At 34.4% G+C, this 21185-nt stretch overlaps 1 protein-coding gene across 5 annotated transcripts in view; it reads right to left on the reverse strand.

The window, feature by feature from the left end:
- Positions 1-20980, reverse strand: part of LOC115445392 (multidrug resistance-associated protein 1) — a 44985-nt gene extending 24005 nt beyond the window's left edge. For 3 of the 5 annotated variants that reach the window (XM_030171638.2, XM_030171636.2, XM_037442141.1), the window contains exons 1-8: positions 20617-20980; positions 13841-14146; positions 8988-9254; positions 8708-8901; positions 8450-8635; positions 7059-7313; positions 5199-5439; positions 882-1019 (exon numbers count right to left, since the gene is read on the reverse strand). In XM_030171638.2, the coding sequence (XP_030027498.1) occupies positions 882-1019; positions 5199-5439; positions 7059-7313; positions 8450-8635; positions 8708-8901; positions 8988-9254; positions 13841-14146; positions 20617-20664 (1635 nt within the window). In that variant the 5' untranslated portion in view covers positions 20665-20980. Of the gene's footprint in view, positions 1-155; positions 303-881; positions 1020-5198; positions 5440-7058; positions 7314-8449; positions 8636-8707; positions 8902-8987; positions 9255-13840; positions 14147-20616 lie in introns of all 5 variants that reach the window. The other 2 variants (XM_030171639.2, XM_030171637.2) reach the window with 1 other exon arrangement.
- Positions 20981-21185: the final 205 nt, after the last annotated feature.

Below are 21185 nucleotides of genomic sequence, written 5' to 3' on the forward strand. Positions count from 1 at the left end.
CATGGATCGAATACCCTAGCGCCGGTTGCAGACACAAAGTAAACACGTCACGTTGTCACGGGATCATATGGATATGCATTGTTAGTGAGTCGTGTGGAGTGAATAGAACCATAGCCTCATACGTGTTATGTAATGCAAGCACTTGGAGGCTCTACCTCGATCACGGAGACCACGGTGATTGGCAGTAAACCTAACGGCAAATGTATTATGAAAAACAGTGCCATCGACACAAATATCTTTTCGGCAGTCAGGATATTGTTGGCGTCGGAAATCACAAACGTGAAGAATGTTAGGAATGTCACCTTTAAACACAAGGAAATTATATGTTAATCTTTAGCGTCGCTGCGATCCAATACATTTTATAAATGTAGTGACATTTAAAAAAAAAATAATTATATTTTCGAAATTTGCATTTTAAGTTCGCTGTGAAACTGAGCTATCTGAAATCAATGCAGTTAATGAGCATAAAATCTATTTTATATATATAGTTTTATATAAGGTATAATGCATCTCAAGTGTATAACCACGACTATTTACTTCGATGATTATCACAATCAATGTACATTTATTTTGCTGTTTTAATAATTATCGCTAAATAACATCAGTACCACACGCAAGTCACCGGCGGCTAAAGTAAAATTTGTTCAAGTCTACGATTATGATTCATGCTATTTTATCAGTACGACCAATTCACAAAGGCTCAACTCTAATTGATACTAGGAGTAATCAATATCAATAATATGACGTTTTAATAACTTGTAGATATCAATTTATCGAAGTTTTATCATTGGATTAGTACAATAAAAATCATTGCAAACATTCGAATTTTGATTTCCAAATATAAATCCTTCAGATTGATTAAATGTTTCTAACTATCTTACCAGGAACGGGGCGCAAGACCATATGAACGAAGTGGCCGAGTTGAGATACGCAGTCTGTTTCAATACGTTCATTTCTTTGTTTCTTATTTTGAGTACTTGATCCTCGAAACTAGGCTCCCACGCGTACATTTTGAGAACCTGCGAAATTAACATGATTATTTAACATAATATTCATGCATATTTTGCTTTCTTATCCTTTAATCATAATTAATACAAATTAAATCGACAAGTCAACGACACCATAATATTTATGTGTTAATCAAAATGAATGATATCGGTGAAGTAGATGTTTTAGAAAAAACTTATCGCCTAGGATATAGACTACACGCACGCACACACACACCACACTACGTGTGGACTATTCTCTTGTGTGTGGTATAATCCAAAGGTAAAATATGACCATGCATGCGGTGCCTTACAGACATCCTGGGTAAGTAAGCTCTGCTCTGCTAAGTAGCAGAGACCCAATTCCGAAATGATTCTGATTACATTGAAATTATCAAAAATGTGGTGTAAAAATTCAACTCAACCTATTCAACGACGAGACTACCAAACCACTCGCCGAGGAAATAAAAATCTAACATTCTTAATTTACACTTTTTTGTACCGGTTCATTCTGCCATCACTTTCAAGAAAAATGTGCCCCCGTATGGTTAACTCATACTGTGGACACGACAATTGTACATCGTAGAAACAATCGTGATTGTCAAGAAATCACATTTAATGCAATAGACATAATGATATGTGGATGTCATATCTACATTTTTGGATCAAGTATGCTGAATACACTTTAAACATTGTAAACCTTTGCAGGCATAGATCATGGAAACATAAATAATAGCTTTCTGCAATTTTAAGTAAATATTTGAAAGGAGTTAGAGTTTGTAATCTATAAATCTACGTTACTGTGTACTTTTGCGGTTTCATTGTGTATGGTGGCTGCAGTTTGTACTGCAAAATTATTGTGTACAATTAAAATGTTATAGAGGAAAAATGTTATTCATAACAATATACCTACATATAAAAGCCTTAAAATGACCAGAATAACTCACAATATACAATATTATTTCTGTACATGGAAAACATTAAACCTGCATATGAAATGATCCTTATCGCATACGTATCATGTAGCAGATAACCATCAATCAATATAAATAGTAAACGTTACTAGCCCGATATAAGTCACATCGAACAACATCTTATCTCTCATAAGAATATGATATAAAAATGATGTCACTGGTGCACTAAACCAGGTAAAGTTCTTTTGCACCGAGATATCTATAGACTACAAGACACGGGTGCGGACGCATTTCGCGTTACACGAACCGTAAACATCATGTTATACGAATTTCAAATCAAACAGTATTACATACAAGCATACTTATAGTGGACAAAAGCGTAGTTAGTACAATTTTTGTATTGTGCATTTGGTAACCTATGATATGATAAACGGTCAGCCTATTACCATAAGTACTAAGTCTAGGGTAACGAACTTCTTAGAAATCCAAAACTTCAGTTGCCCAAAAAATTACAATTCAAGCAATAGTCATAATATCAGTTCAATAAGGCAATCCAACAAATATTTACATGTGGTTTTCCTTATGACGCAACAAAGGAACTAAAAACTTATACTAAATATACTACATATATTACGGATGTGTACAATTTGTTTTGCGTTTATAAGTTATGTATTATATTGTTTCTAATTTTGAAAATATATGTTAGTCGCCTAGAGGATGGAAAACTAACCACGGGCACGGTATTCAAATTAAGACTAGGACCATGCAAATGACAAATTCATATCAACCGCCAAAACACATGGAAATTAAATGGGCTCCGCTATCTCGAAACGATGATGTAGGTTTTCAGACATAACATGATTTCAATCAAACTATCAATATCCGAACGCATCCGCCGACAATGTCTTGTATTAGTTTTACCAGAGAGCAGAACAAGGTCATAGTGATGATAACGTTGGCTCGTTTCCTTCCTATAATCGATGTTACACGCGACAATTTTGTTATGATAAAGACTAAACCATCAAATAAGATAGCGTTATATGAATTGATAAAGCAATCAACCTCGAATACAAAATAACTCGAGTGTTGCTCAATATTTTTTGAAATCACAGTTACGCAAAAGATACGTTTATATAGCCAAATGTATTAGAAAGCTGTTGTGGTTCGTATTGTTATCGTTACCTTTTCCACCGTTCAAGACTTTGCGCATAAAGGTAAATAATACATCTGCCTAACCTAGAGGGAGTGATGTGTGACGTAATTATTTAATTTAGCTCTGTTATTGACCTTGTAAAATTCGTAGCGGATGTGTTTCTGTATTGGGATGGCGGCATACGATTGGGTTCATTTGATGGTAAATTATCAAAATCACTGAAAATCCCGGAGGAATCGTGGGTGTGTTGTTACTTCATTAAAGCAGCATGGAGTTTTTATATTATATATGATCCGCTGAAAATTTCACTGATCGTATGGAACTGCAGTTATGCTGTTACTTTCATTCGGTTTTCCGTCAGATAGTGTTACCTCCCGGCAGAACGTACTCATACCCTATTTATTCTATTTACTAACTGTGTACGTTTAGATAATGTGTGTACACGAGATATGTATTATGTGTAAATAGTGTACATAATATTATCACACTACTGAAACCATATTACAATTGATAACGACATGTGTAAACTGTAAAGAAAATGAAGGGATCGACAATCTTTTTTTTTTACTTTCAGAATACCATTTATTTATTTCTTCAAAAAGTCGTATAAACATTAATTGATTTAATTTTGTTTGTTAATCAACGAATCAGTTCTATAAAGCATTTACATTCACATTTGAAGGAAAACATCGTGAGGAAACCTGCACATCTGAGAAGTTCTCTGTAGGAATTTCGAAGGTGTATGAAGTCTACCAATCCCCACTAGGCCAGAGTGGTGGACTAAGGCCCAATCCCTCTCAGTAGTATAGGAGGCCCGTGCTCAGCAGTGGGCAAGTATATAATACAGGGCTGATATTATTATTTACATTAACCGAATCGTGTAGGTTTCTTTATACATTGAATCAATTTATTGCATTATTATAACAAATCAGCAGTAAGTAAGTAAAATGAATTCATGAAATCTACACGCCATGTAAAGAAGCGATAGGAGATGATTCATTTGAGATATTTCTAGAACATAAATATTTTTCTTTGCATCTGATGGTAAACGTTGTGCAATGTGTAGGTCTGCCTGAATAGATATTTCATTGTACAAATATTGCAAGAAGTACTAATAGACCCTTGTGTCTCCAAATTCCGTAGGTGTACTCCGAAAAATAAATAATCAAATGCATAATTTGCGGTTTTTCAAAAATTAACCCCTTGGGAAGAACGTGAGTGTCGTTATCTAGGTTTTTTCGCCATTCATTATTAAAGTGTCCAAAACTCTTTAAATTACTTACGTCATTCACGCAACAAAATACAAAGACAACAGCAAGTATTTAAACAATACAATGAAACCGTTAATATTTTTTTTTATTCCAATTTACTTTTGGTTTTGCTTCGACGTCAAAGTGCCAGCGTAAGTAAATTAAAAGCGGTGCGGTTCATTTACTAATATGGAGCCTCTTGGAATTGTATGGGTTCGACTGTAGTATTAACTTATTACCAGGCGATCTACCCGCCCTTTCGACAATTCACACTTACAGAATTCAGTTTAAAAAAAAAAACATTTTGGTACTTGTTCCACGACTATATACATATATTGTAATAAATTCGTGTAAATACTAATTTCTTTATTTGTAGGTATACATCCTTGAATATATGTTGCTTAACACGACCCTGCATTATGAAAAAATGAAATTAACTGATGAAATATGATTAGGGCTCTTAAGGTTACTCAGCGCGGGAACAACATTGACTGTTGAATTTTGTTGATTACACGATTGTTACTCGAGGTTGCGTCGCGTACAAATTACCGCACGCAAGCCACGTCACGAGTTATCAGTGCTATTATTAAAGATGCACAATCATAATCACAGATCCAATGTTGTGCAATCCATGTTGCGCAATAATATTGCTCGTTAATACACGAAAAGTATCCAATTGACAAAAAAAATAACTGTCATGTATGGATTGGCTTTAGACAGCCGGTTGGTCTTATGTTTTAAAAGAGTTGGGAGTGGGCAACAATATATTTGTACATTAAAAACGTATTAACTAAATCTTTCGATAAACTAATTAAACACTATTCAATTTAATTTCCAAATCATCAAACAACAAAATATAGTTAACAGAATCTTTCCAAAGAGCAAGCAATCTTACCTTAATTCCATTAAGAATTTCGTTCATGAGCTTGACCCTTTCGTCTTTGTACTTCATCTGTCTGATCTGTAGGGTCTTCACTCTGTTCGCGATGAGTCCGTTGACCGGGATCAGTATAATCATAACCGCCAGACCCGCCAGCACCGACGGCCCTAGAATACCCCACAGGAAATACAACGCCAGGGATATCTGCAGCGGCGCCGACCATATCATGTTCAAGTACGCGGTGAGCTCCACGAACCTGTCGACAGAGGGGTTGAAATGTGAATATTGAACAAAATACTTATAAGTTGTACCAGAGCTGGTTTAACCACAGTAGAACCGCTACCAGATAGCCGGGCTGAAGTGAAAGCTTGTGGCGTCTCGTATTGTGAGATTTCCAAAGCATGCATGATCTAAAATGCTTTTAGTATTCTGATATAGTCAACGAACATGACCTAATATTAAGTAGTATGTTTTTATATCAGCCTATGCTATACATATATCAGCGTATGTACAGAAAATGGCTTTTGCAGGTGATGGGCTGTCAATTTGTTTTAAGCGTAACATTGCCCACATTTGCTGATCATTGACCAGTGAACTCTAGTGTGAGTTTCTATAGAAAGTTTAAGTAATAGTAGACACTTATTGCGAGAACATGCTTTGAACGAGTTCATATCAGCTAGCTCCGAGATATTCATAATAATGTAGAGTAGCCGTGTTGCACATTTTGCAAGTAACGCTTATAAGCTAAAACTATGAAGATAAGAGGAATTAATCATAGAACGAAAATATTTTCCGATTAGAATCTATATTGTTTAAATTTATAATTTACGATAATACATAAAATGTGATAATACACACATCTGCATTTCATTGACAATTTTATTTTGCATGAATAAAAAAAGATAGTCTTTATCTAAAATTACACAATGTGACACCTTTACGCGCAATATTGAAAAACATTTATACAATTTAATCTAGTGTATCTAGTGAAGTTTTCCGGTACGGTATCATTGTGTAAATTTTGAAGGTTTTGAAGGATTTGCTACTTCTTAACGGCTTTCGTAGCGGATATCAAAGTTAAATTTATACTATTCTAAAGACTACGCACGTGAGCTGTGCAAACGTCATGTTTACGTGTTTTCTTACTATTATCTCATGACATAAATTTTGTAGGAAAACTTAAATAGGTACATACGTATTATGCGATTTTTATAAAGTGATATTGGGAATGAAATAGGGTGAATAATCTTAAAAAATAAGAATTGTACACGACTGTTGCAATTAAGGTTTACGGGATATTGATTACGTAATGATGTTATAATTTACAAAATATCATTAATTTACTTCCGTCGTTCACGTGTACGAAGATACGGGCGGCAATAAGTTCTATGCGTAAAACTCAAACAACTTGAATACATCATTAAAATATATAACTAACTAACGTTTTCAGAAATTCTGGTTTTCATAGCTTCATTATTTTATGAAAATAACTTTATACTTATAACTTTATAAATATTCATATAGGCATTTGCATGATCATTAAACATAATGAGAAACCATTGGACTCCGTTCACACGATTATCATACCTATGTTAGGCACGTTATAATATTAGTATTCCATAATTACGAGGTCAATGTCATAGTTGTTGCAGTCGATAAAATTAATGCATTATCAATCAAGTCGTGGCTGTGTTCCGTCCGATTCCGTCGAATATACGAGTCCCGCGTTCCGTAATATACACGGTCACGTGCATACTACATCATTATATTCCTAAGAAGTTGAAGGTTCGGTTTTAGAAATCTAGACCTCGACACAAAAGTTATTAACTGGAAAGTAAACGGTACTAGTTAAGGTAGTTTATATATTAGTATTACCTTTGAGCGTCGACTGACATCAAATTGACAATTTCACCTACGGTAGATTCTTTCCTCGCCGCGTTGGACATACGCAGCGACTTCCGGTAGATGGCGCTGGTGAGGGCCGTTCGTATTCTCATACCCACTAGGTACATCCTGGTGAAGTAATGCGCCAGAAGTAATGTCTGAGCTATGGCACACACAAGTAATGCCACTGCGTACAGGTATCCTTTCCAGTCCGGTTCGTTGCCTTCCACGAAACCTATGAGCAGCCTGAAAAAATCACGAGATAATTGGTACAAAAACAATGGCTGTTTATGATTAATTTAATTAAAGAATCGTTCATGTAAATTGAATCGCTTTCGGCACCATTTGCTTATCTTATCTATACAATTTCCATCCATTATACGAAAAAATCGATGGCGTATACTTTGATGTCATCGCATTGTTTTAATATGTGTGTGGACGTCAGAGCTTAAAGGTCAATTTATCTGACTTTGACGATAATAGATAAATATAAATGTATTCTAGTTTCTACCTTTTTTAGAGGAATGACGCATTGCTATCAATTTCACAAATAGTCCTCCATGAAGAGGCGGAAAGTTGGTGCGTTAGTTGAGCCTCTGCCTACCCCTCGCGGATAAAAGGTGTGAGTGTATGTGTTCCATGTCTTCCATAATTCAGCATTAATGGATAAATATTATAACACATATTTATAGAAAATAATTACAAATGACTATAGATCTGTCAGAATTTTTAAGACAGAATCACGGTGTTCTTGTTCTATTCCTGCCAGCAACACATTAAAACATCTACCGTTGATTCAAAATGTGTGGAACCCAGAAGCAGCGTGATGTATATATCACCACCTTCAATTCGATCACGTGACAGTGCTGTTTCTAGTTACTACCACCGACGAGCGGAAACTGAACGGGGATTTATCAGTTATCATTTGTCACCATGACTTACAAAGTGCTAATTTATCTACGGACACCGCGTTTTGGACGAGAGCAATGACGATGAGTTGGGGACTTTATGTATAGTTCTACGTGAATCATACTATACAGAAGAAATAAATGTTGTAACGAACAATGCTTATTGCTTAAAAGTTTTAATGTGTTCAGTGTCAAAACGCTACGACACGTTAATGTCGTGCTCAACATGTATTACGTAATCTCGACCTATAATATATTTCTATTCGTTTGAACACCTTGCCTGTTCAGCCGCCACACTGTGTCAATAATATAACCATTACACTACTCAGATACTGCTAATCACATCCGGGAGGTATCCGCCGTATGTAATCGTCAATGCCTAATACGATGAGTATTTTGCTAAAATAAGAAAAAAAGTAAACATTATAGAGAACACATTCATTTGTGGGTTGTTTAAAATTGAAACAAACTTACTTGAGTAGCTGGGGCGATAGAAACATAAGAGTGTCGTTAACTAATTTCAAAAAGGCACCGAACAAGAACTGTCCGCCGAACGCGAGGCACAAAGCCGGCAGTATTGAGGCCGGCTTCTTTTCATTCTCGGGTTTAAAGTTCACACTGGCTGATGTTTTGCGATAGGTGGCTTTGGCTCCACTGGAACTAATACAACAGTATTATTAACAGTTCAAGAGAAAACTCCATAGTAAGATGTATAAGTAAAAAGTATCTTACAGTTCACGTTTCTTGAGAGAACGTTCCCAGAATTTGTCGAATTTCGGTACAACTTCCGTGCTAGAATCTGGTGGGTTGAGCGCCCACAGATCGCTTTCGGTTAAACTTCTGCGGAATCCTGTCAACGCGAGCGGGTCGAACCAGCTGAACGTAAGGCGGCTTGGGAAGCCGGCTCCGCTTTCAGGACATTGGTTCTGACGAAATCAAGTGAGTTCTTTGGTATCTTGGTACATTCATGTAAAATATTTTATAACAAATTAAAATTATAATATTGGTTTACCTTTTCGTATTTATAGGGCGTGTGTTTAGGAGGCAAGTCAGCGAAGCAGTTGAGCAGAAACATAAGCACTATCGATGGATAGTAGACCATGAAACTGACAAAATTATACTTGACGTTTTCGTCGTCGGGCGAATTATAATGCATTATAATCTCCGACCTAAGCTGAGGCAATCCTGCTAAAATTAACAGCAGCCAAAAGAAGAAAAGCACTCCTGACGCCCTCATGCCGAATTTTCTATTGTAGTATAGTAATGTAGCTGATAAACCCTGGAATAAAAAACATTATGTAGTGTTTTGACATGAAATTAACTCAGCTTACAGTAAATTTTGAGTGCTAAGTGCCAACCCGATTACAGACTAAGTTAGTTAGTATACCTAGCATTACTTCGTCGTAATAATTTGTAGGTGTGTGCAAACTACATATATCAAGTAAGAGATTTATTTTATGAAAGAAGCTAAAATGACTAAGCTTTCATCGATAAGTTTTACTCTCGGCGTAGGACAGAAGATTCTATGTCGAGACGTATAGGACATGATTCGGAGTTAGTAACATTTATCAGCATTTTTTAAATAATATTAATGACATTCGGTTTTTAACTCATGAATAATTTGATATGCTATCAATGAATATTTTTGAGTAATCAGCTTTTGCTCCAGTATTTCAGCGACTTAAAGTCCATTCTGCAGATGAAAAATAATTTTCGGATACCTATTTTTAAATATAGGTACACGTAACCTTAATAGACTCAGGTCCATATGAAAAAAAATTCGTAGTTCAAATTCTGTATAACTAAGTCAATTCATATAAATCAATACTCATGAGAAAAAGTAGTTAACATTTTTTCCATATTTTACTGACAACGTTTGAGTCTCGAAAATTTGATTTTGATCATGACATTTAAAAATAAAATTATACATCAGTCCAACATTTCACAAATATGCACATAACGAACAGGATATGATTTTTATTTATAGATATATTTTTGTATTCATTACATTAAAATGTTTTAAATGTGCGGTATAAGGTAAACTTCGATGTATAGATAATACAATATGTTAGTCCGGAGCGCAGAACGGACGTGTTCGTTCGATGGTCTGTGGTTACCGTAGTCGTTCGCTAGTAGCTGCAATAGCATGAATTCATGAAGTTTAGGTACCTATTCATATTATTACTATCTTTTGCTTCGGCCTTTGCCCGCGTCAAAGAGTTTTCCGAGATAAAAGACCTGCTACATATTTTTCCGTGATGAAAAGTAGCCTATGTCCTTTCCAGGATTTAAAATTATCTCTATACTAAATTCGTAGGATAGTTTTTGAATTTACGGCGTTCAAACGGTTAGATAGACGCAGCAAAGAATTTGATTTAGAATACATTTTTCTAGATCTTTATAAGAGAAACAATTCCATTATACATGATTGTTGCGTAACTTAATCCGTTTACGCAGTAGGTACACGCAACGGAAGCTCTCAAAAGGAATCAATTTTCCCATTTGGCAACGTTTTTCATTGATACTCAGCCTCTATCGCTCAAAGTGTGATGTTATATGACCTAGAGCGTTTTTCGATAAATGGTATATCCAACAATAATAAGCTTTCGAATTCGACCCAGTAGTTTCTCAGAGTAGCGCGTTCAAACAAACAAATAAACTCTTCAGTTTTATATAATAGTATAATATGTAGATATTAAATTACGATTTGTAGGCGTGGAAAATTAAGCATCTGATACGCGATTCCCCAGTGGCTATTGGTACCCCATAGGCTATTAGCAAATTAATAGGGAAATCTTAAACGACATTTATGTATACACTAGCTTTTGCTCGCGGCTCCGCCCGCGTTATAAAGTTTTTCAGGCTAAAGTTTTCCGTTATAAAAATAGTAGTTTCCCGGGAGCCTATGTTCTTCCCAGGGTCTCAAACTGTCTCCATACCAAATTTCATCTTAATACGTTAGGTAGTTTTTGAGTTTAACACGTTAAGGCAGACAGATTCAGCGGGGGACTTTGTTATATTATTTAGAACTTTTTAAGTGAAACAATCCCGTCATACATCATTGTTGCATAACTTTAACCGTTTACGCAGCGCAGGCAACGGAAGCTCTCAAAACTTATAATTTTTCCCGTTTTTGCAACATGTTTCATTACTGCTCCGCTCCTATTGGTCATAGCGTGATGATATATAGCCTATAGCACTCCAGGAACAAAGGGCTATCCAACACAAAAAGATTTTTTCAGTTCAAACCGGTAGTTCCTGAGATTAGCCATTACTGCTCCGCTCCTATTGCTCATAGCGTGATGATATATAGCTTATAGCGGTCCACAAATAAAGGGCTATCCAACACAAAACGAATTTTTCAGTTGAAGCCGGTAGTTCCTGAGATTAGCCGTTACTGCTCCGCTCCTATTGGTCATAGCGTGATGATATATGACTTTGAGCACTCCACAAACAAAAGGACTATTCAACCCAAAAAGATTTTTTCAGTTCGAATCGGTAGTTCCTGAGATTAGCCATTACTGCTCCGCTCCTATTGAATATAGCGTGATGATATATAAACTATAGCACTCCACGAACAAAGGGCTATCCAACACAAAAATAATTTTTCGGTTTGGACCGGTAGTTCCTGAGATTAGCGCGTTCAAACAAACAAACAAACAGACAAACAAACTCTTCAGCTTTATATAATAGTATAGATAGTATAGATGAGAACATGGTGAGCCGAGCTAATCTATCGTCAGTCTATAAACAGTACCAACAGTATTCAGAACTTTGAAAAACACACATTGCGTGGCACAGCACTGCTCTCCTCACATTGGATGTTAAATCTGATAATGACCATTAATTAAACTGGCTACAAAGTCATTCAAACTGCAACACAGTGCTTGCGTAATGCTGCTTAGCGACAGAAATACGACAGACCGACTCTCACGTTACCAAAGGCTTACTACCTAATAAATAACTTTAAATAATGTTATGAAATCTGTCAGGGTTTATAACTTCTTTTATTAAATTTATTTACGTTAATTTCTACTTTTCTCATTAACGAGACTCTCCTGTATATTATGCTTCGTGACCTCCAATTAAACAAAATAAATGTTATGATGTAATAGGTATTATTCAAACACTTTTTACCGTGTTGAATGTCAAATGCAAAATAAACACATAATCTGCTGTGCTTATAAAATATTTTAATAATTATGACTAGACAAAAAACGTTTTTCCGTGAATGAGTAACGAATAAACATTTCATTAAATAACTGTACAAGTGTGTGCGAAGCGGCACCTATACGGATACGTGCGTCTGTCTCTGTTGCCAAGTTGCGCGCTTCGCTGCCGACGTGTGTGCGACCTGCTGAATGCTTTGCTAGTATTTTATATCAGTCATTATCTTGTGAAGGTCAATCGTTTGAAGGTTCTGATTTGGGTACGAATGTAATGGTGGACCGAAACCTGGTACAACAACTAGCGGTTATGAGGAGTATTCTTCGAGTTTGTGACCACCGATGTAATCGCGTTTTTGTTGCCGTTAATATTAAATCAATTTTACACAGTCATAGTTTCTAATAACAGGTTTTTCAGTTTTACGGTTATCGCAGTTTAAATACTGAGAAATTGTAAGGTCTTGTTTACTCGTACTGTGTGGTGTACTCGCATTATAATAAAGAATTTACCTCTTCAATTTATCATAACAGTTAAAAACAATAGACCATATTATTGTGAACTAAATATCAAATAACTACTATTCCTATCTATTTTGAAACACAATAATACTTGAACTAGTAAAGACTCGGCAAACAATACCTGTGTCCCACATTTAAGAAATGGTCATATCTATTTCTCTGATCGTTCTGTGTAAAAGTTAAACTGTGGCCGTATTATATTAGTACAGCCTGCAGGCAATAAGGTCGTGAATCGTGATACAAACAGTCGTTGGCCTACGGGTACACAAAGGCTGGCTGATTTAGGTAACACAACATGGTATGTCATTGAACTTATTTAATCAAGGAACGTAGTATTTTACTATAGACGATTGGTCATTGCGGCTTTCTCACAATGTGTAGTTTCGATTTTATTTGATCTCATTTTGAAAAAGAAGTAAACTGAATTAGTAGTTACTGTTACGTATTTTTCGTTTATGCGTAATGAGCATTAGGCATTTATAATTTTATATTAATATTATATTAACTATGAAGCAGCATTAATAAACAAGCTCGCATTGTGATTTGTGTCATACCACATAATAATGCAAGTCACTTGAATTGACACGCCAATGCTTTGAAATATCCATACTAATTGTGAATCTACATTGACCGACCAAACCGTCTCCTAAATCCAACACATCCATAAAAATATCCATAAAAATATAAACACAGTAAATGTAACAACATGAGTAATAAACTTATAATTATAGCATAGTAAACTTTATACTACTAATGAATTGTGTATACACACGCTACTAGATGTTTTAGTACTTTCTTATCTACTTTGCATATATATTTTCAGAAATCTTGACATCCGGAGGGTATGGATTACCTATTCATATTACAGGCATGAGGAGGCGTATGTCGGATTATTATTTATTATATGTTTGAGAATGGTTTACAGCTTAGTAATTATTGAGAATTATATTTTTTTTACTATGCACTGTCTCTATTAAGAAAATGAACTATTATTTATAATTATTATAGAGCCTTTATTCTTCAAGTGACTTTTTGCGCAGATCTTTACATATATAAACTCTAGTGATAATTATTACAGTAAGTAGACATTGAAATAAACCTGTTTTCGGAAATTCGCGTAAACCTAAGAAATCAGTAAGCATACATTTTAATCCGACGTTTACTAATAAAAAATACTTACAAAGGTCAATATTTTGATGATGGGGCTGTAATAATCGGCGTTGTAGACCTTCTCCTCTCCATTTGACGAGGTGTGCACTGCGACGCCTAGATCGACAAATTTCAACACGATTAAAAGGCACGTTATGACGAGCTTGCTGATGTTCAGAATGTTCCATGGTATGTTCCTTTCTTTGCTGTGCAGGATGTAGTAGATGTCAAGTATAGCGAACACCCACAGGAACAGGCACGGCGCCCAAACGAGGACTGTTTTTTGAAAGCATGGCGTTAGATCCGGGTTTTCCGTGTCCCACGTCGCACTGGTATTCTGTAAAGAAAAGTTACTGGTAAAAACAGAAAGCACCCTGCAAAACTTATATTACAAACTTACTAAGGACTTATATTATTTATTTATTTATAAAGATACACTAAACATATTACTGACAATAATAATCTAAATTACATTACAGTAGATCTAATGGCTAGTCAGAATCCAGATAGAAGTGTATACAACTTATTCAAATTGGATAACACGTACATGTTTACAAAATAATAGTAATAAATATAAAATATGTTGGCTAAGTTGGAAAGTACCATATTTTGAAGTGTGAATATCAAGTGCGGGATGTTTTATAGATAGTTCATTATACAGGCGACACATTCTTATAAGAGTATTATAGAAAGATGTATTATTTTTGCATACTTATAAGTTTAACGTCAATTATATTAGAATTACAAACATAAATTTGTTAAAATAATTTGACATCGTTTTAGCTGCTTTTATAATTTGCTTTTGCAGTGTGTTGAAGTTGAACATAATGGAACAAACGGAATAGTAGCGATATATATTTTAATAAGAGCTGAATTAGTAAATATCATACATATACAATATATTTCGTGGTAATTCTCTTTCAGACTAGGATGCTGGCCATATAATGTTACTTAATACACACCATGGTCCAAAAAAAGTTGCAAAAGTTTTTGTTTTATTTTTAAATTATCACTCATTTTCCCGCCGTTTTCTTGCGATTCCTTTTAATAAAATTAGACATAAATAAATGGTGCTATGTCTCTAATATACATATAAATTCCAACATGCGTGAAGATATCTTCGACACGAGTGAAAAAAGGCAGTTTGAGAGATTGTTATAGATTTGGTGTTAATTTCTATGGTCAATAAAAAAAAAATAATAATAATATAAATAGTCCCCGGCACCAAAATCTGCTAAAACGTAAAAATATTAAATGTATTGGTCGTTAAACGTTGAAGGAATGGCCACCCTACTACCCTTACTTATACTCAATAGATTACAGTGTATGGTCTTCAGTGTCAGAAGTAAAGCTTTGCACTGTAAGGCATAAAAGTGTTAAAGCACTGTTTAAAATATGATTCAGTAATGGCAAAAAATAACTAGGGAATAAGTGCGGAAAATTATAAAAATGTTTGCTGCTTCGTATCTAGGCCAAAGGCGGCTATTCTGAAGTCAATTAGCGTTTCTCGTTATTGTCGATTGTAAATAAATAATAATAATAGAATAAAAAAATATATTGTTAACGTAATTTTGGACCACATTGTGTTACATAATTAATCTCTATTTCTACTGTATAAAATAATATTGATTGTTTAATTCCTAGGACATAAATTACTTTGAATTAGGCCCACGTTAAAATAACATACCTAACAAGAACACAGGAAGTGATAATAAGAAATCAAATATTTATTAATCGCAACAGATACAGCAAATATTTTCATACGAATTTAAATTCAAAATATAACCCCTATAATTCTAATGGTCTAGGTGTGGTGAGAATTGACAAGACCTCATCAAAACACTTTAGCTTGGGCAAAGGAGTATGCCAGGGCTGTATCTTGTCTCGAATTTTGTTTAACGCATACGGAGAGTTCATCATGAGACAGATTTGCGACGACTGGGATGGAGGCGTGCGCATCGCTGGCGTGAAAATGACCAATCTTCGCTATGCTCATGACACGACTCTCTTAGCTGCAAGTGAATCCGAAATGGTCTCACTATTGAATAGAATGGAGAGGATAAGCAGCACATTATGCCTACGTATTAATAGGGATAAGACCAAGATCATGGTCATAGACCGCGCACAACTGGATCTCAGCGGGGCTTTTGGTTGTGGTTTTGAAATAGTAGACAAATTCAACTCGGCTCTACAATCACCAACACTGGCTTTTGCGAGGCAGACGTGCGAAGACGTATCGGAATGGCCAAGAGCGCCATGTCTCAGCTTTATAAAACATGGATGAACAGAAAGATCTCGCTTACTACACAGATGCAACTTGTTCGCACACTGATTTTCAAATTTTTTCTCTATGGTGGTGAGACGTGGGCCCTAAAGGCGACAGACAGGAATCGCATAGACGCTTTTGAGATGTGGTGTTGGAGGAAGATGCTATAAGCTGGACGGTGCGACGAACTAATGTTTCTATACTCAGGCAACTTAGAATCACTAATAGACTCTCTACCAGATGGTAGAGAGTCTATTAGTGATTAGAGGCAGATGCCTCAAACGAGTGTTTGAGTACTTTGGACATATTGCCAGGAAGAAGAGCGACAACTTGTAGAAACTGATGGTCACCGGCAAAGTAGAGGGCAAAAGAGCACGTGGACGCAACCCAATACGATGGTCTGATCAGATCCGCACCACACTTGATTTATCTATACGACGCAATACAGATGGCCAACAGTCGGGATCGATGGCGTGATATTATACGGCGGTAGCTGGTGGGAGGTGGTCACGACCCTCAGAACTGAGAAGAACGAAACAAGGAGGAAATTCTAATGGTGTTATTGTTTGGTTAAAAATGTTACTGATAAAATCAATCCATTTATGGACCTAAAACGGTATTGTCAAAGTTACAAAATATTGCTTATCATAAACTGTTATCAAAATACAAGATCAAGACACGTATTTTCTTCGAAAAAGGTGTGCGTTACATTTATCAACTACAGCGTTTTAGAGGTTGCTATTAACTGTCATCTTTACGTGATAAGTGCTCCAATGCCTCCAAAGTACACAATATTACTTGCGTAATGTTAAATTACAGATTTTTACTTGACTGTGAGTCATAATATGGAGACAATGTGATAAGCATACATTTATTAATCATCAGTTAACTTTATCGAAAGAAAATCTTTGACAATGTAACGAGTTCTCTATAGAAAATACTATGTTAAGAAATTAGGCATACAGCTTCGTCAGTAACCCGCTTGTTACCTTGCTAAACCACATTTAGAGTAGATAAAAAAAGTAAAAACGCACATAAAAACAAGATGTAATCAAATAGTAGGCACGTGAGAGTTCCGAATTAGGTCCTTGGTCGGACCTATAAATTGCATCAAATTTTTTCGAGATGGGCGGCCAATTAGTCATGACTAGCTTGGCGTTAGAACGAGTGACGACAAACTTATTGTTTCTAGAAACTAGCGGGTATTGTGCCTTATTTCAAACCAGCTTTGACCTACGTCTAAGGGTGAGTTGTCGTATTGTACTTTAGCTGATTCCAGTACGAGATATTTTATGGAAACGCGCCACTACGACGGGTTCTAATCATAATCACTGTCCAAACTAGTTAGAATACAAACTAATATATATATTGTGACTTTACTCAGTTCTCACGCTGAACATATTTTCAATTTTTTTATACTAATAGCAAGGTATATATTATCAATGAGAGGCGACCGAACCAAGACATCACAAATATCAACCGTGTGTAAAATGTTATCGGAATTCATTTAGAGACTTATAGGTGCGTTTACTCCCGACATACATCTAGATTCTAAACATTAAACCACATTAACACATTTTTACATCTTAGTAATATTACAAATTTATTATATGTATATACATTTTGTGATGATTTTCGGACGATTCTATGTTCGTTAACTACACGCAGAAACCGTTTTACGGAAATTTGGCACTTATATAGTCCTGGATTAATATGTAGGTTATTTTTTAGACCGGAAAAAGTCTTTTAACAGGGCGAAGCCGCGAGCAACGCCTAGTTTAAAATATTTATAGGATTATTATTCTAAATTAAATAACGATGGTACTCATACCTAAAAAAATATAATAATGATGATGAATACATGGTAGAAAAATATCACGAAAGCTGAAGAGAGTTGAAACTTGCTAGTTATGAATACCTACTTAAGCAAATATTTCCCGCAATTATGTTAACATGGAAACCGCGGTCGTATCAATTAAGATTGTAATTAATTAAAATAAAAGTTTAACACTTAGTTAGAAATCGTGTTATAATCAAAAGATTCTTGTAATATTTTATATTATAGGGTTCCAAATTTGTATAGTTCTTATAAGAAATCAAAAGCGCATTTCTTTTTGTTTTCCTAAATGGAACTACATTATTATAAATAAGAATCTTATTTGACTGTGGTATGCGTGAGATTGACTAATCGTATTTAAAACAAAAAAAAAGTATAGGGCGAAATCTTGGCATAAACAAATATTTGGCGGCTTTTCGCGCGGAAAATTGTTACGATTCCAAATACGCATAACAACTTTTTACATTGTAATCTTTTTGACTGTAATAAACTGTTAATTTTAAGTAAACACTAATGCTTATACTTGATAGATCTTTTTCGGAACTCCATCGGATAATTTACGAAATTAACAAATCCATTAAAATCATTTTTTTTTGACTACTTGTAATTAATATCATAAAATACTTTATTTATCACAGAGGCGAACATAATTAGACCTATGATCCGTCAAAAAACATGAGAATAATGTTAGTTCAATAAAATCACTTTTATAAATATTTTATATAGGACATTTTATATTGGAAATTACAGTGATGAAGAAAGCACACAGTAAACCAAAACAGCCAGCTCAGGCTCCCAGGTAAGCTATTTATTAAAAATTTATAATAGAATAAAAAAAACATTATATTTCTGCAATATTTTATTCGCTTTGATTGTTCAATTCACTAGCTACCCAACTATTGTGAATAATATCTATCTCATTTTCCAACCAAGTTTAATGCTGTTCTTGTAAAAAATATGGTCTTAAGCGAAAAATTTAATATTTAGGTTGTCCTTGCATTTGTTATTTTAACATATTATTGACCTTGTCAATCCGGATGTGACTTTAAATTGCATGTTGGAAAATAGAACATTTTTTTCAATCCTATAAATCCATAGCACTTGAAATTTATGTTTGTCTGATATGAGACTACTGGTCGAATATAACAAAACCCTATTATACTCTATGTAACAGATAAATTTGGTAAACTATGCTTATGCATGAATTGCAATTCTGCCCACCCTTTGAGGATACAAGCTTGAGTTAATGTTATGATTTTGGAGACAATAAGTATAAAGTCCTTAAATATCTATCACAGTGATACTAGCTTATAGTAACAAAACAGGTTCTTAAAGGTGATGATGTTATAACATAAAAAAGTTTAAAGTCATGGCCATTTGGCATCAACAAGATTATATGTTGGAATTGTACAAAGAATTTTATTTTTTTAGACTGTATTGTGATTTTCTGATATTACTAATTAACATTAAAACTGATTACACTAAATTAATTTCATTGAATGAACTAGACAGAAGTACTTACGATTTTTATTTTATTTTTATAATATCATGTCATTATTGTACAATAGTCATGGCAGTATCTTGAGGAAAATGTTTGTCACTAGAAGAAAGCATTATGTAACTTGATTCACATAGGAAGGGATGGGGTCAATGTCTTCTAAGTGGGTGAATTAGTCTATAGAATTAAATGAAATTTGAATGTAAATTCTTCATTCATGAGCCAATAGTTTGAAGGTTAATTACTTAAATAACTCAGCTGTAGCACAATGGTTTAGATCATAGATGTAAATAACTTGTCTTTTAATATTTACTTTTTTTTATCTGAAGATATTTTTACATTTAGCAATCCCAGAAATAAATATGATTAACAGCTTTTCTTTCTTTTCTATGCCCAGATATATTCTGGGTAGGTATATTTGTAACTTCTATAATTAATTTGCTTCTTTCTATTGAAGGAAAATGTATGTTTTATTACTCAATCTTAGTTAAAAGTATTTATTTCTATTGTATGTGAATATATATGGTGGTTATATTTGAATAAAATTTTACAAATATTTGTGACCTAAACTCATATTCTACTCACAACACATTTTAAATTAGTCATACCCACACATATTCAATAAAATCTGCTGCATACTTTCACAAAATATGTTCTATGGTGAACAGATTTATAATTAGAACAGCTTACATTTAAATACGAAATATATTACATCAGTGTAATTAGAATAGCATAAAACTAATTTATGATTTTCATTTTAATTTATATTTTGTGAGAAAGCCGTATTTTTATGGGACATGTTAGAAGATAGTTATCACAATGCAAGGGTTTGTAGGAAGGAATATTATGTTACATTTATTGCGAAACAGGATTCACTCTATATCTCATGACGCGATCTGCAAAATATTATTTATGTATGAACGATTTAAAAATTACGGCAAAATTTTCAAAACTAGACATAATATAGGTAAAATCGGTTTAAAACAAGGGTATAATCTATATAGCAATACTAAGATATGATCTTTCACCTACATTCTAAAAAAAAAGAATTGTGAACAAAACTAAAGCCAATCTATAGCCCTACCTAACAAATAAGTAGGGATTAAACATAGCCATAGTAAATTTAAAATTTATATATGAACCCATGTTGTTTAAAAGCGAAGACGTTTTAGGACAACATGTTTAGAAAAGTGAAGACCCACTTACCCAAAAAGGTGTTCCACAGAAGCCGTCAAGCGTGGAATTATAAGACATTGTCACAAGTTGTGGTTATAATAACCGGGTTGTAACTGCCATAAAGTTGTCAGATTTTCACTATTTCAACATATATTTTTCAATGTAGTGTAAATTAATATTTTTCAACTTAAACTTAATAGCACCTATTTAAATCACTGAACACTGTTTAATATGTAATTCTACAAATTCTCACGGTAACAGTCCGCGCGCAGCCCGTCGCACTAATAATACTTAGCTTTTGGTGCCTAGTGCCCAATCCACTAGTGCCTATCGCAGTATTCGTACTCCATAGGCGTAAGCGGATAAGCGGTTAAGTTGTCTTTGAACACGACTCATGAACAAACGATCACAGATAATATATATTTTTTTTTTATATAAGTGGCATGCCTTATGCGTTCTATCTTTAAAATCGATTTTTGTGTTACCGGTTCATTTATTGAATTGATTAGATTTACCCGTTTTTAAAATTCAATTGATTTGAATGGTACGGGGAATAAATACCGAGGGGTAGTAATTTTATTATATTAAAATTTATATTG

The sequence above is a fragment of the Manduca sexta genome, chromosome 24 (genome assembly GCF_014839805.1).
Source record: "Manduca sexta isolate Smith_Timp_Sample1 chromosome 24, JHU_Msex_v1.0, whole genome shotgun sequence".
In the NCBI taxonomy this organism is placed as follows: domain Eukaryota; kingdom Metazoa; phylum Arthropoda; class Insecta; order Lepidoptera; family Sphingidae; genus Manduca; species Manduca sexta.